This window comes from Epargyreus clarus, unplaced genomic scaffold, assembly GCF_041222505.1.
Source record: "Epargyreus clarus isolate Ecla_fem2 unplaced genomic scaffold, WU_Ecla_fem_2.2 ptg000023l, whole genome shotgun sequence".
In the NCBI taxonomy this organism is placed as follows: domain Eukaryota; kingdom Metazoa; phylum Arthropoda; class Insecta; order Lepidoptera; family Hesperiidae; genus Epargyreus; species Epargyreus clarus.
Genome location: NW_027332230.1, coordinates 5,760,367 through 5,773,952, shown reverse-complemented (window position 1 = coordinate 5,773,952; position 13,586 = coordinate 5,760,367). Strand labels below are relative to the sequence as shown.

The window sequence follows — 13,586 nt, the reverse complement described above, 5'->3', positions numbered from 1 at the left end:
AATAAATGAGTTCAAAAATAAACAGAGTATTCTTTATTATGATATTTATGATATTTTATTTATGGGTGAACTTGTGAATTGTGAACCTTGTGAATTTAATTTCTTGATATTTTACTATAATACGGATATAATTATACCGTCCTATATAGGTTACTATACTCTACTATAGTTACTATACCTATAATACATTTAATTTCAATTGGCAATAGACTAAATTATCCTGTAGATATTTTTATTTTTAATATTAAATCCATAGACATAATAAACGGGATTGGACTAAGGCATAGACAAAATAAGCCTTCGGGACTTTTGTATTGTACCGACATCAATAGTACCTACTTTCACTGTGCTGACTGTTTCATTATGACTGTTATCAAGGTCATGTCATAAATATAACCGAGTTAAGTACATACCTAAGGTATTTTTTAAATAAAATACCACACCTTCTCTTTTCCTCGTACGTGTCGATACGTTTGTAAAAGATCTATTGTTTGTGATTTACACGTCATTCTAATTTAGAATCATTATATTTAGCTACTAAATGTAATGAAAGCTAATGGCCGCCAAACTCTAGTCACGAAACAGCTGATGTGCGTGGTTTGGATTTTTGATTAAGTTTGTGTTATGTTCGTTTCGTTTTGTACGATTGATTAAATGATACGTTACTTGTGTTACTATTTTGCTGGGAAATCAGGGTTTGTGTCGAAATGATTTTACAGTATTATAACTGTAGGATTGAGCATCTTGTAGAATGCTTGGTTTTTTCAGATGTCACTGACTATACAACAAATAATTCTGGATGCAAAAAGGCTTGCCGGCCGTCTCAAGGACCGTGAGACTGAGGCCGATGCCTTGCTGACGGAAACTCAGTCAGCATACAGGCAAATTCACACCATGAAACAGGTATATACTGAGCCCTACTTATCGTCTTGACCTGATGACCAGTTTTGTTTCGAAAAAGAAACTGTGTTTATGTCACACGAGTAGTGAATTGTCATTAAAATAAAAAAAAAAATCTAATAATTATATAAATAAGTGAAATTCATGTTAGTTTTGTGTGCTTTTGTTGTGGTTACTGTGGTTAGTGTACCTCTTGACATATTTGTGTCAGAACATTCAGATGCATAATTTTGCGTTCGATACTTTAGTTTACTTACTGAATACATTTGAAATGAAATCAAAATAACACCATTTCAGTACAAAGAAGAGGTGGACACACTGAATGAAGCGTCTCGCGAAAGACCGCGAGGGGAGCTGATCGCTAGCATAGAACGGGAGTCGAGATTGATGCGTGACGTGCAGCGGGAGAACGGAGAGCTGAGAGCTGCCCTGGAGGACCATCGGCGTGCGTTGGAGCTCATCATGTCCAAATACCGACAACACACTGAGAAGAGGATATGGGAGTCACGGATAGATTTCACTGCTGCGGTCCATGAAAAACAGCAAGAGGTAAATGCTTTATTTTAGTTTACTTCACTGCGTCCATTACTAGTTCTGTGCGTAAACAAATAGTTTATATTTGTTATCAAACAACATACAAAGATTTTTGATTAAAAATACTTTTAACATTATTTATTTATTTATATTTCTAGGCCTCATGTAAAAAGTGATTATGCTGGTTGTACCGTAAAAATTGCAATTGCGATAATATTATTATTTACCTCATCCCACCCTCTAGGGATGAGGGATTCCCTCAAATTATATTTCTAACAAAACAAAAACAACCCGCAACTATGATGACATCTTAATTTCCAAGGATGTGCATTAGTTGGTAAAATTAGCCTATGTCTTACAATTACACTATGCTACTAGCACAATGGGTGTAGATTTCGGTAGACTTGAACCTATTGCGGCCAAGTGTAAAATTGAATAGAGATGTAAAGACTAAATTAGTTATTTTGATACACCTTAGAAGATTCAAAACTGTTGTCAAGCTGCTTCCGCATTGTATGTTTCTTTAATGTTTGTTTACTATTTTTCAACAGAGTCTGAGGTCTTTGACCTAAATTTTTGAGATTATTGATTATTGATTGAAATATATCTTAACATTTCTCTGTAACAAGTAAAATATATGTATCCATTTTATTAACATGTTATCTTGATTGTATTAAAATATTTGCAGCTAATACGCCAACAATCAGAGCGAATCAATGAGATGACAAGTATCATGTATAAAGCTGTGAATATGGATGCAAATGGGGATTCAAGAAAGGAGGAGGAACTATACCAAAGGCTCATCACTGAGAACAAGGTAATTTTTATTAACTATTGCAAATATTGCTTTAAGAATAAATATTTATTGTCTTAGTAATATGGTGCAAATAATCCTTATAAAGTAACCTTTTTTTCATTAAATACAATTGCGATGAAGTTTGGTCTCTCCTTAGATTAGATGGCTTAGCTTCTGCATACTTAGCTTATACTCAGTCAAGTGTGGCCCAAGGCTTGTATGCTGCTTATTAATGTAGGTTCTGCTGAGTTCTAAAACTGAAGTTGTGACTGGGAAGACGAACAATAATGGTGCGCTTATTTGTACATTTTTATGTTCTGTGTCCTCACTATTGTTCTATTTTATAGTAGTTGCAATTGTATTTTTTGTGTTCAGTGTTGCGTCCAGTCTGTTTCCTCGTTAAAAAAATTGGAACTTCTAAGTCAGTCATCAGTTGAGTATCGAAAAATGTGACTAATGTTTGATTGTTTATTCTTTAGGGTCTCAGAGAAATGTTGGATCTGTCGAGGCGGTATGGGTCCGACAGGGGCTGCGCCCCGCCCACGGAGGATAAGGACGTGCAGACAGACGGGCCGCCGCTGTCGGGCGCGTGACGGCCCGCGCCGCCGCCCGCCGCTCACCACACGATGACTCTCCGCACACCTCACCACCTGTAGCTCCATAGCTGTAGCCAGGGATGGATTTAGGGGTACAATCCCTTAGATCTTGAGCAAATGAATGTGATTATCATGCCAGAGACAGTTTACCCTTCTCAAGGTCTGCGACTAAGACAATCCTATAACATGATACACATTACACTATGTTTTTGAAATAGGTCGGCGAAAACATACCTCCTATGATAAAGTTATAATTTATAAAATTTTGCATTTCAACATTTTTACTGATTCTGGACCACAAATCAGGAAAAAAGGAAAATCCTGGCTATGGTATTACATAGCTCCCATATGTATGTCCCCGCCCGAGAACATTGTGAAGCGAGAAACATAATATGATTCCTTATGTAGGATGTGCAGGCAGGCAGTGCACTATGCCAGTGGCGGTGACTGTTCCAGTATACAATTTATACTTTTAACTGTTTCCACGTATTTTGGATATTAGGTCTTTTGACAGATTGTATCTTTCTACTTCATACATTGTATAAAGGTATAGTTTTTTATGTAATGGAAGCGGCGAACGGACTTCCTCTATGTTAAGTCGACACTACAGCTCATGGACATCTATTTGCCAATGTGAATTAGTTGAATCTAATCTGAGGTGGAATTAAAGTTGTTTTCTGTTTCTGGGAAGTAAGTTAAACACCATGTGTGCCATTACATTCTGCCAACTGCGCCCAACGTAAAGCAAGTATAGGTATACAATAAAACAGCGAATAATATCAGTGTAGATTTGTAAAAACGATTGTTTCTCTATTGGTTGTATTTGATGTTAAATGTTATAAATAGAAATATCTATAATTTAATCAAGTTAGAGGACATGCTTGTGTTAAAACTATAGAGTGACTTGAAGTCACCTTTGCAATGTATGTTAGTGAAAAGTCAAAATCTTTAAGTACAGCACAACTGTGATCTTTAGAATTTTGCTGTTTATTGTAGTGATAAATGGATAAACATCTTTAAAGAAAATTTCAAACCAGTCACACCACACGAATATCATCATTATAGGACTCATACATTTTTCCATTTATTTTTAGTATAAAATCATTTATTTGGCATATTAATTAGGTAGGTCATAACTGTCATAAGTTCTGTATAAATTTGTTATGTATGTGCTATGAATTGAATATTTAACATAATGATTATGTTTAAACCGTTTAATGTGTTAAACATGTTTTCACTCAAAATGCTCTAGATTACCTAGATAATTAGTGTTAGCAAGTGAGTTTTTGTAGGTAAGTTTTTATCGAGACCTCTTATTATTTACTAGGTAACAGGAAATAAGCATGATGTTCATTATAGTACGTTTTAATTCCACAGTGTAGTTGAACTTGGAGCATTAATGTAAGTGGGTATAATAAATTGTTAAAACCATCGAATAATAGTTGCAAAATTTCAATTGTACTAGTGTGAATGTTGGTGATCACTAGATTTACTTGCAGCAAAGCTCCATATGCTTTAATATACAAATCACATAACATGCTAGTCAATCACATCTATTGGTCATGTTTATTACTGTTGACCTTGTAGCATTTTTTTGTATATTCTTGTTCATAATAATATGTAGAAAACAAAGATATTGTATGTGTCTAGATTGGCAGTCAAGCTCTGGAAAACGTCAAAAATATATGAAATCATTGGCATTGCATGTTCTCGCCATATGAGCATGAGCTGTTTATGCCATACATACACTATTGAGGTTGTACGTACCTTGACTTGGCATTGACATACGGCTGTCAAAATTAATCAGAAATCGAAACTCGCGTGTCGTCTATGCTACATAAAATGTAAAACTATATAATATCTTTGATAGTAAAATAGAGGATTTAATAAAGTAAATTATGTATATGTAATGTGAGTCGTCTGTAATGTTATTACATGATTGGTAAATAAGAAACTACATCTTAATGTCTTAATAATAATATGCAATATTTTTCCATGCAAACTGTATCAGCTTTGAATGTTAGACGTTAAATATTAGAATGAGAATTATGTAGTGACTTTGGTAGGAATGTTAATTCGTGCAAAGGCATGTAAGCAATATATTGTGGACTGGTTCATAAATTAGTTGTATTAGATGTACAATTTCCTCGTAATAAGCTAATGGCGACGGGGCGATGAAGATATGAATAACCGTCCTCTTTAATGGCTTAGCTTAATTTACCGCAAAAGTTAGAGAAAGTAAAAAAAATATCCTACGATTTCATGTTCTCAATATTTGGTTTTTATCATGCCGAGATCTTACGTGACGCGTATTTTTGAACAAGTTTTACTCAAATATGGAACACCATCTGCATAGTTATTATACATTTAATTTTTTTTTTAAATTCGCGAGTTGAACTTTAGTATCTAATTCAACTGTAAAAGGGAAAAAATGTTTTAAGTTTTATGTAGAGAGGACACAATTTAAGATAAATTTATTAGTTATTCACAAAAAACATTTATATTAACAATATTATGATAGCTGAATTGCAACGTTGCTTGCTTATAAAACATTGTTATATATGTTTTTCTCTTGGTTATGTTATTATGTATACACATCATTTTCATATTGATTATATTAAGATGCGTATGGCATGATTTGCACAAAAATATAAAGTATGAAGGTAAAGAAACAATTCATGTGTATTATAATTAATGATTTTAATTTGTTATAGGGAAATATTACTTTTAAATAATTTAGTACTTATTACTTCTTAAAATTAATTCCTTATACGACCTATTCATAAATCTCTAATGTTATGTAAATTAAGCATTTGTTACATGTTCAACTATTTCTACAGTTTAGAAATTGTTATTACTTACCTTACTCTTAGTTAAATAATATGTAAACCCTATCTCGGTACTTACATTAAATTGAATATAGAAAATGGATTCAGAAGATTCTATTTTATGAATTAGTATTCTAAGCAGCAACATACTACACTAAGTGTAAAATGCTTGTGCCTCGACCAAAGCCACACAATTATTTTAGTAATATAGAATGCAGTACTTTTGTAGTGAGCTTCTTTGCTTGGTGTGTGTGTTGTTGCCATTGAGAATGGACTATAAATTTAAACTAATTTTATACTGTATTTGCAATCTTTTTCAAGCAATACTTGTTGAGTATAACACATGCCTACCGACATTTTATACAGTTTAAATACAAAAGTGAATTTATACGCAGAAAATAAATTTCGTGTGAACAATATAATATATACAATCTCGCAAATAAACATGTAGAAAACGAGTAAGTTTTATTGTATGCATTTATAATAACTACCAAAAAATAATATGAATTTGAATATCACACTTAAAATAAGGTTTTATATTATGTTTCTAAGTCTGTGGTAAAATATGTGAAGGTATTGTGTTAAGTAGGGTCATAAAGTAAATAAATAGCAATAGATTAATTCAAATAGTGAACCCATAAGTTAAGCAAACACAAGGATCTGTTAAGAATTATAGGTTACTGAACATGAATATGGCCACAATGAAAGTTAGAGATGTACCTTTGTAGATATAAATTAAAAGCAATGATAGAAAATACATAGTAGTTTTTTCTGCTGTAGATCAAACTAGTAGAGCTAAAATTTATTAATAATAATGTATCTTAAAATGTAATTGACAAATATAAAATACCATACAAATCTGTAGTTTAAATTGGTACAATTATAACACATGAACACAGGGACACACATGCATTCATATAGTGTGTATGCACATTATACATTGAGGATTATATATCAATGAGGCAGACATCCAGATTAGTCTTAACACCATGCTTATTCCAAAAACCTATTAATCACTACATGCAATAATTTATGATTTTTAATATAACTGTGGCAGTGACAAACATTATGGTACATAGGTAAAATAATTATATTAATATAAACTATAGACTTGATAATTGGGTACATAATCATCATTGCAAGGTTTACTCTCAAAGGATTGAAAATTCATAAGTATACTACACACGCTTAGACAGTGAGGTAGATCAGGCCTTAGCAATGATCATAATTATGCTAAAGACATGATTTCAAAACATCAGGTGAATACTTTATATCCACACACTATATTCTAGAATTCCACTACAACCTACTTATTTTAGGAGATGAGATGTATTTAACAGTAAGTATCTATCATTTAGGTACATCAGAAAAAGGACGTAAAAGTTAAAAAGAAACAAAATAAAAATCAAATCAAATAAACTTGTATATTCAATGGTCTTATCAAATAACGTACAAGTCCATATTCACCCACTCTTATATAAATAAAATAAAAGTCTCCCTGAATCATACTCTTGTTTGTGTATACTCTGTAGGGAACTTGAAGGAGTGCTGTCCAATGGCTTGGACATTAGGCAGAAGCCCTGCATTAGGCGTAATGTTCCAAGACAGAGTTAATGTGACGTTGTTGTGACCTCTGAAAATTAAGTTACATAGTTAAAAATTGAGCAATTAAAATATTATCATGAACAATGTTAGTAAGAGTTGGTATCCATCACATCCATCACCATCACAGCTATTCCAGTTATGCATGACATACTTCTTGCATTTGATCTAAGGGGTAGGTGCGAGCTAACTTATATCAGGTGCTCATTTAAGTCTTTGGGAGTAGTAACATATCTGTGATTGGCTTCAAATAGGACTTCCGTTGGTTACAGATGTCGATGCTCTGTCTGGGCTCCGCCCAGGTGAGCTTGGCGCTCGTCACACCGTCTGGTGCGTACGAAGGTATGCGACCACATATACCGCCGTCCTTCCAGAGATCGCTGGATGGGCGTTTCGAGCTCCCACTCTTGCCGCCCGCAACCCCAGAAGCCCCCTTTTAGTCTCCTCTTACAGGCAGTGGATACCGTAGCCCTATTCTGGTCCCGAAACTACAGGGAAACGATGAATAGCACTGGCTACTTATTAACAGGTCAACTTCAGACAGACTTGTTTGCTACTCCAATATTAATACTGACTGAATTTTTATTGATACAATTGTTTCACAGATATTATTACCTACCATCTTGATTAATTATTAATCATTTATTTAATTACTCACACTAGGATACTTTGTATTGTGGTTGTCATAGACACAATGACAATCACACTAACACTTAGACCCAGAATAGAAATTTAAATTCATTAGTTTGTATAATTAGCGTGAAATCAAACCTGGCACCTTTTGTGTCCGAGACTAACCTGCTTGATGACTGCAATGTAACATGGGTCATTGAAGTAATTTGCATTGCTATTTTGTACAATATCAAGCCAGAAATAATTATAAATCACAAAGATACCTTATCAGATTTAGATCTCTCCGTCCTACCACCTTGTGATACACAATATAAACATTTCCATATTAAAATCAGATTTAGATTATGGTGAAAATGGTTAACATATTATTATAAGAAACAAAGATAAATTGGTTACTTTAAAAATTGAACTAATGTAATTTTTTTTTAAGAAATATATAAGCTTCCATGAAAGTAAAAGGTCCAAAAAACATGAATAACCTAGGCACTTCGCTTATTAAATCAGTTTTAAAGATAATTGTACTTACTTCAAACCATTACCGTCATCCCAGAAATAGTACTTTGTGTTCATATTCTTAAAATCTAAAACAGCATTCTCTCCTCTTAAGATGATCTTATCCCACAGAACAACTTGGTTAAGTTCATTGTTAGGGGTGACATATTCAGCTGTGAGGTAAAGGTACAACTGCTTAACATTCCAGTTGAAAAGGTTAGACAGATCAGTTTTGAGATCAAATGTTAAGTATCCAAGATCATTCCTTTCCCTCGATGCACCATAGTCGGGAACATTTTTGCTGTAAAGAGTAATTATTTTTATAAGATTTTTTTAAAGGAAATGAGTATGTAATACACCTGATGGTACAGTTGTAGTGGATGGTAAGTAGTCACTGCCACTTATGGACATCTGTAACAAACTCCATTTAGTATTGTATTGCCCTTGTTGAAGACTAAGATAGGCCCCATATGTAAGTTTGCTGGCATCCTCCCCTGTCTACCGTCTAGAATTTCTTCACGCTAGATATACGTGTGGCGGTGGTCACCCCAGTCGAATTATGCCTTTCAAAAAATGTACACAATAGGTATCAGGTTAAACTTATGGATTGTTTTTACGTGAAGTATCCATAACAGTGGCCCAAAACTTAAATATTAAATAAAGTGTACTTATGATTAATAAATAGTAGTTTTAGGCAATCATTAATTAAACTGCTCGAAAATCCTTTGCCAACCACAGAGGCAATTCATTGAATTGTGGACGATATAAAGAGAATTATAGGAGTTTTGTAGTTATTATTTTAGAGTATTTATATTGAAATATACTTACACGACTACTTTTACTGTGTTCATTTGTGCCGCAGTTCTGTAATCCACCGTTAACGTGGATAGAAAACACAAAAATGTGAGACATGATAAAACGCTTAATGTATACGTTAATATTGCATTTCCCCTAGTTAATACGGAATACATCTTATTGTTTTATTTACTGTTGCGGTGCTAAGATGTAAATCCACCGCAATTATAAGGAAATCAAATTCAAAGATTACAGTGCTTCCTCGCTGAAATCGTTGACTGATGTCGTAGTTGACAGTAGGGACACGTCATATTATTACTTTTGCGTTCCACTTATCACGAAAAGTTATCCATTGCTCTTATCATGTTATTAGATTGTAATAAATAAGAAAAATCTTTTGTTTTTGTTTTAATTACTTTCAGAAAATTGGTTGGATTTAAATTAATCTAAACTTAGGGAATTTATAGGTACTACACATTTATATTATAAAACACGTGATATAATTATTCGAATTATAATTTTTAAAAAATTAATGAAGACACATTGCCTACATTCCTCTCATTTAATAATAGTTAACTTCTTGCGAAAATGGATCTAAAAAAACAAATTAAATTGTGGTTGCAATTATTTTTGTGTGCTGTTATCACTGAAATATGGATTTGAGTAGGCAATATGGCATACAATTCAAATATGAGATGAGGAAGTAGTTAGTCTATATCTTAGATTATTACAAATAGTACCTACTTCTCATTCACGGCTTACTACAAAAGTATCCCGATGCCACTTCCAGTGGGAGCCGTGGGAGGCATTGGGTTACGCAGCCCACGCTTTGCTACGTCACTGTCAATCATATATCCTACAGTCTTTCGAAAAACGCAATTTTTAGTAGGTAGAAAAAGGATGTGTCTGTGTTAACATTTAGATCTAGAAGAATAGCTGTGTGTTTTAATATCTTCTACATGTTTACAAACAATTCAATCAATACTTTATTAAGTTTTCCTTACCTGACAACATGTGCAGGTAGTAGGTACCAATTAGGTAAATATGTAGGTGCAACATGTAGGACCAGACACTCTCCGGAGGCTGTCGTCGCGGTAATGGTCCGTTCTGGCGAGGCATGGGATAGCATGGTCGCCTTCTGCGACTGTGTTATGCTCGCTAAGGAGGACGCCGAACGGGCCAGGGAACGAGCAGATCCCGCGCGGAGGAGGTGGCGCCGCGGGCGTACGTGACGCCCCACGGCGTGGTGTCCTTGTAGTACCGGGATCAGAATAGGGCTACGGTATCCCCTGCCTGTTGTAGGAGGCGACTAAAAGGGGGCTTCCGGGGTTGCGGGCGGCAAGAGTGGGAGCTCGAACCGTCCAGCAAGCGACCCCGGGGAGGACAGCGGTATGTGTGGTCGCATACCGCCGTAAACACCAGACGGTGTGGAGAGCGCCTGGGCTCACCTGGGCGGAGCCTGATGGGGCAACACGTAAAGAGGACTCCGGTTGCGTTCCGTTGGAGATCCCGGAGTCCTTTTCGCAGCGGTGAGGATGGCCACCGGGGAGGTTATAGTGCGGTAAAAATCCCACATAACTCCCTGTCGCTCCCACGACACTGTACCTTTTGAAAGTTTCCCCCTCATCAACAAAAAAAAAAGGTACCAATTAGGTCTTTAATATTAAATAAAATGAGTACGTACTCGTATCTGTTTTTACTGCTTACGTAGACATGTATATTTTTTATATTGATATAAATAAAGTATACATATATCGTTGCGAAGAACATGCATTTAATATAAAAGGATTAAAAATATGTGGATATCACAACAAATGCCTTTTTAACATAAGCAACACAGCAAATGCTGAAGTGTAAATAAGTGAGGATGTTAAAGTTCCAACTCCATTGCATGGCATGCCGCCTGGTATTGATTTGCAGAAACACACCCTGGTAGCAAAACTTCCGACTTTCTGTTCATAGCACCCACTGTTAACTGCTTCTCCGTATGAATCTATTCCCCGAGTGCACATATACGTTGAATTCTCCACTGAAATTTTAATTTTTATTACTTTAACAGAGAAGGAAAACGGTGACGGGCCATGAAATAATAATGAGATATTATTCATATTTATATTATGGGAGTATTCGGATTGCAGATCAGATTAAGTAAAAATATAATGCGAAGGACGTTTAAGTTATAGGTACGTATAAAGTACGTATAAAGTACTAAATTATATTTTTTGAACTCTATTAATATATTTTTAATATAATATAGCAGCCGAGCATGCCGTCCACCGAATGGAAAGTGGCTACTGCCGCTCATGGACATCTGTAGTCAACCCCAGATAGGATTAGATGTTCCTACCTGAGGTCAGCCACAGATGCGCCGCTACCCATGAGGAATAAGCTGGAACGGCTCGGAAAAGTATGTCTCCTTTACCGAACCCTTCAAACCAGAACACAGCTGCGCTTAACGTTGCTGTTATGAGGCAAAAATAGGCGTGGCGGTGGAGCCGCCGGATTAGAACCACAAGCGGTTCTACCACCTACAAATAATAACTATAATTGCAAATTTTATTTAATATACATAAATATTTGAGTGTATATACCATGCCCATCGAAGAAATAAGTGTATTGAGCGCAAACGTCGTTTGGAGCTAGCGTGCAGGTTCCCTGCTCGGCATGGTTAACCCAAATGTAGCTTGTATCTGGCCACGTTCCGTCGTCTAAAATCAGAATATATTTAAAAATAATAGGAAATACATCTTAACGAGTAATTTCAACAGTATTTTTTTGTCTTTTTAATAAGATTAAAGTAGAAAACGAACATGCAGTTCACCTGATGGAAAGTGGTCACTGCCCCATAGACATCTCTAACCAATTCGATCCAGAGGGATACGATCTAATATGGTTTTATGAATAGTTGAATAGCCATGGAATTACAAATTCATAACTGCTGTTTTATTTATCAATTTTTATTATTTCTTTAATATAACTGTATATTATACTATAACTGTAACTTCTATAATATACTATAACTGTATTAAGTAATTACGGTCGGTTGTTTACTGTTTACTTACATGAAACAACAAGTGGGTGCATACAGGGTACGCCAGTGGATAGCCGTGTCGCTTCTTGGCAGGTGGCGTTTAGGAAAATACTTTCATTGTTGAACCGAGGGCCTAGCCACGTAAACTGATAGCATCTGGCTACAGGATTCGATTGAGCCAATACGACAACTCCACCTAGGAATTATAGTGAAGAAAAACTAAATATTCTTAATATAACTAAATGTTTGTAAATAAAATATATATTTTTTAAATTGTCTAACTACATGCTATAATGTACTACGGACGGCCAGTAACAATTATTCATTTATGGATTGATAAAGGTTTCCAGCTAATCACAATTCCGAGGAGATAGATTTTAAAACGTTTAATCGATTTAGATTTCTTTCAGTATTAGAAAGCTGCAGATTTGTTAATGATAAGTATCACTTAAAAATCGCCGGTTATTTCACAGGGTCCAGGGTCTTTATTTTAAATAAGAGAATTTAGCGAAAATGGTTTTTGGCAGGCAACAATTTGGTAATAATGAGTAAAGCAATTCAACGATTTTAGCTGATTCCTTATCGTAATCCTCAATCAAAGCCGTGATTTCTATTATCTAGATATATTTTCATTTGAAGTAATAACTTCTAAATTAAATTTCTTTTATGGCACGAAATACTTTAGTAATTTTTTGGTAACGTTTATCATAAAAGTTTATTAACTTTGGACAAGTTTATAATCTCTCATAGTTAATAGTGTCTCAAACAATGTACCTAATACAAATTTTACCAAACCAATAACCATTTTAATTGTAAGTAATTGCTACCGTTTCAGTATTCTTAATATCTATCATAGAAGTAAATGTAATTTAAACTAGAACATTTATACTTACCGAATACCACTGAAAGTGCCAACGATATTGCTATATTCTTAAAACTCATTTTGTGCACATTTGAACAATTCTTTTATTAACCTTAATTGTTTATCAACACTGTATTCACATTAGTATATGTAACGATACAATGCATGACGTAGAATATTTTATCATTCTGATATCACCAACGTGTAAAGATACCCATTTATACGCATATTAAGAATCCTTTACCATTCGGTCTAGTGCTTTGTACTTCACCGACATTGAATAATTTGCAATGATTTCATCGTGATTATATCACATACACAACATATATCATATACTACATATCACTATCATACAGTTATATAGGTAAATTATGTTTTAGAAGTAGGTAATAGTAGTTTTCTATGATACTGGCGTCATGTAACATTAATTTATATTCTTCTGTAAGTACGTAGGTTGGCCTGAATATCGCTGTCAACCAATTCTATTCCACTGCTGGGTTTTCTAGAATGAGGAGTT

General features: G+C 34.5%; 2 protein-coding genes across 4 annotated transcripts; one reads left to right on the top strand and one right to left on the bottom strand.

Moving 5' to 3' along the window:
- Positions 1-307: 307 nt before the first annotated feature.
- On the top strand, positions 308-6,512 carry LOC140751908 (FGFR1 oncogene partner 2 homolog). Of its 3 annotated transcripts, none has more exons than XM_073086018.1 (5): positions 308-457; positions 769-903; positions 1,198-1,449; positions 2,123-2,251; positions 2,710-6,512. In XM_073086018.1, exons 2-5 carry the CDS (start codon positions 769-771, stop codon positions 2,821-2,823), a joined length of 630 nt encoding a protein of 209 aa, XP_072942119.1. In that variant the 5' UTR covers positions 308-457; the 3' UTR covers positions 2,824-6,512. The 3 variants fall into 3 exon arrangements, with proteins under 3 accessions (XP_072942119.1, XP_072942118.1, XP_072942117.1); XM_073086017.1 differs by having other exon boundaries at positions 338-590; XM_073086016.1 differs by having other exon boundaries at positions 338-695.
- Positions 6,513-7,059: 547 nt separating this feature from the next.
- Positions 7,060-13,164, bottom strand: Spase22-23 (Signal peptidase complex subunit Spase22-23). Its single transcript, XM_073086019.1, is given in 7 exon segments — positions 7,060-7,287; positions 8,416-8,682; positions 9,210-9,379; positions 11,105-11,205; positions 11,768-11,884; positions 12,239-12,403; positions 13,101-13,164. Coding segments are annotated over 7 exon segments (999 nt in total). The 5' UTR covers positions 13,150-13,164; the 3' UTR covers positions 7,060-7,157.
- Between the last annotated feature and the right edge of the window lie 422 nt (positions 13,165-13,586).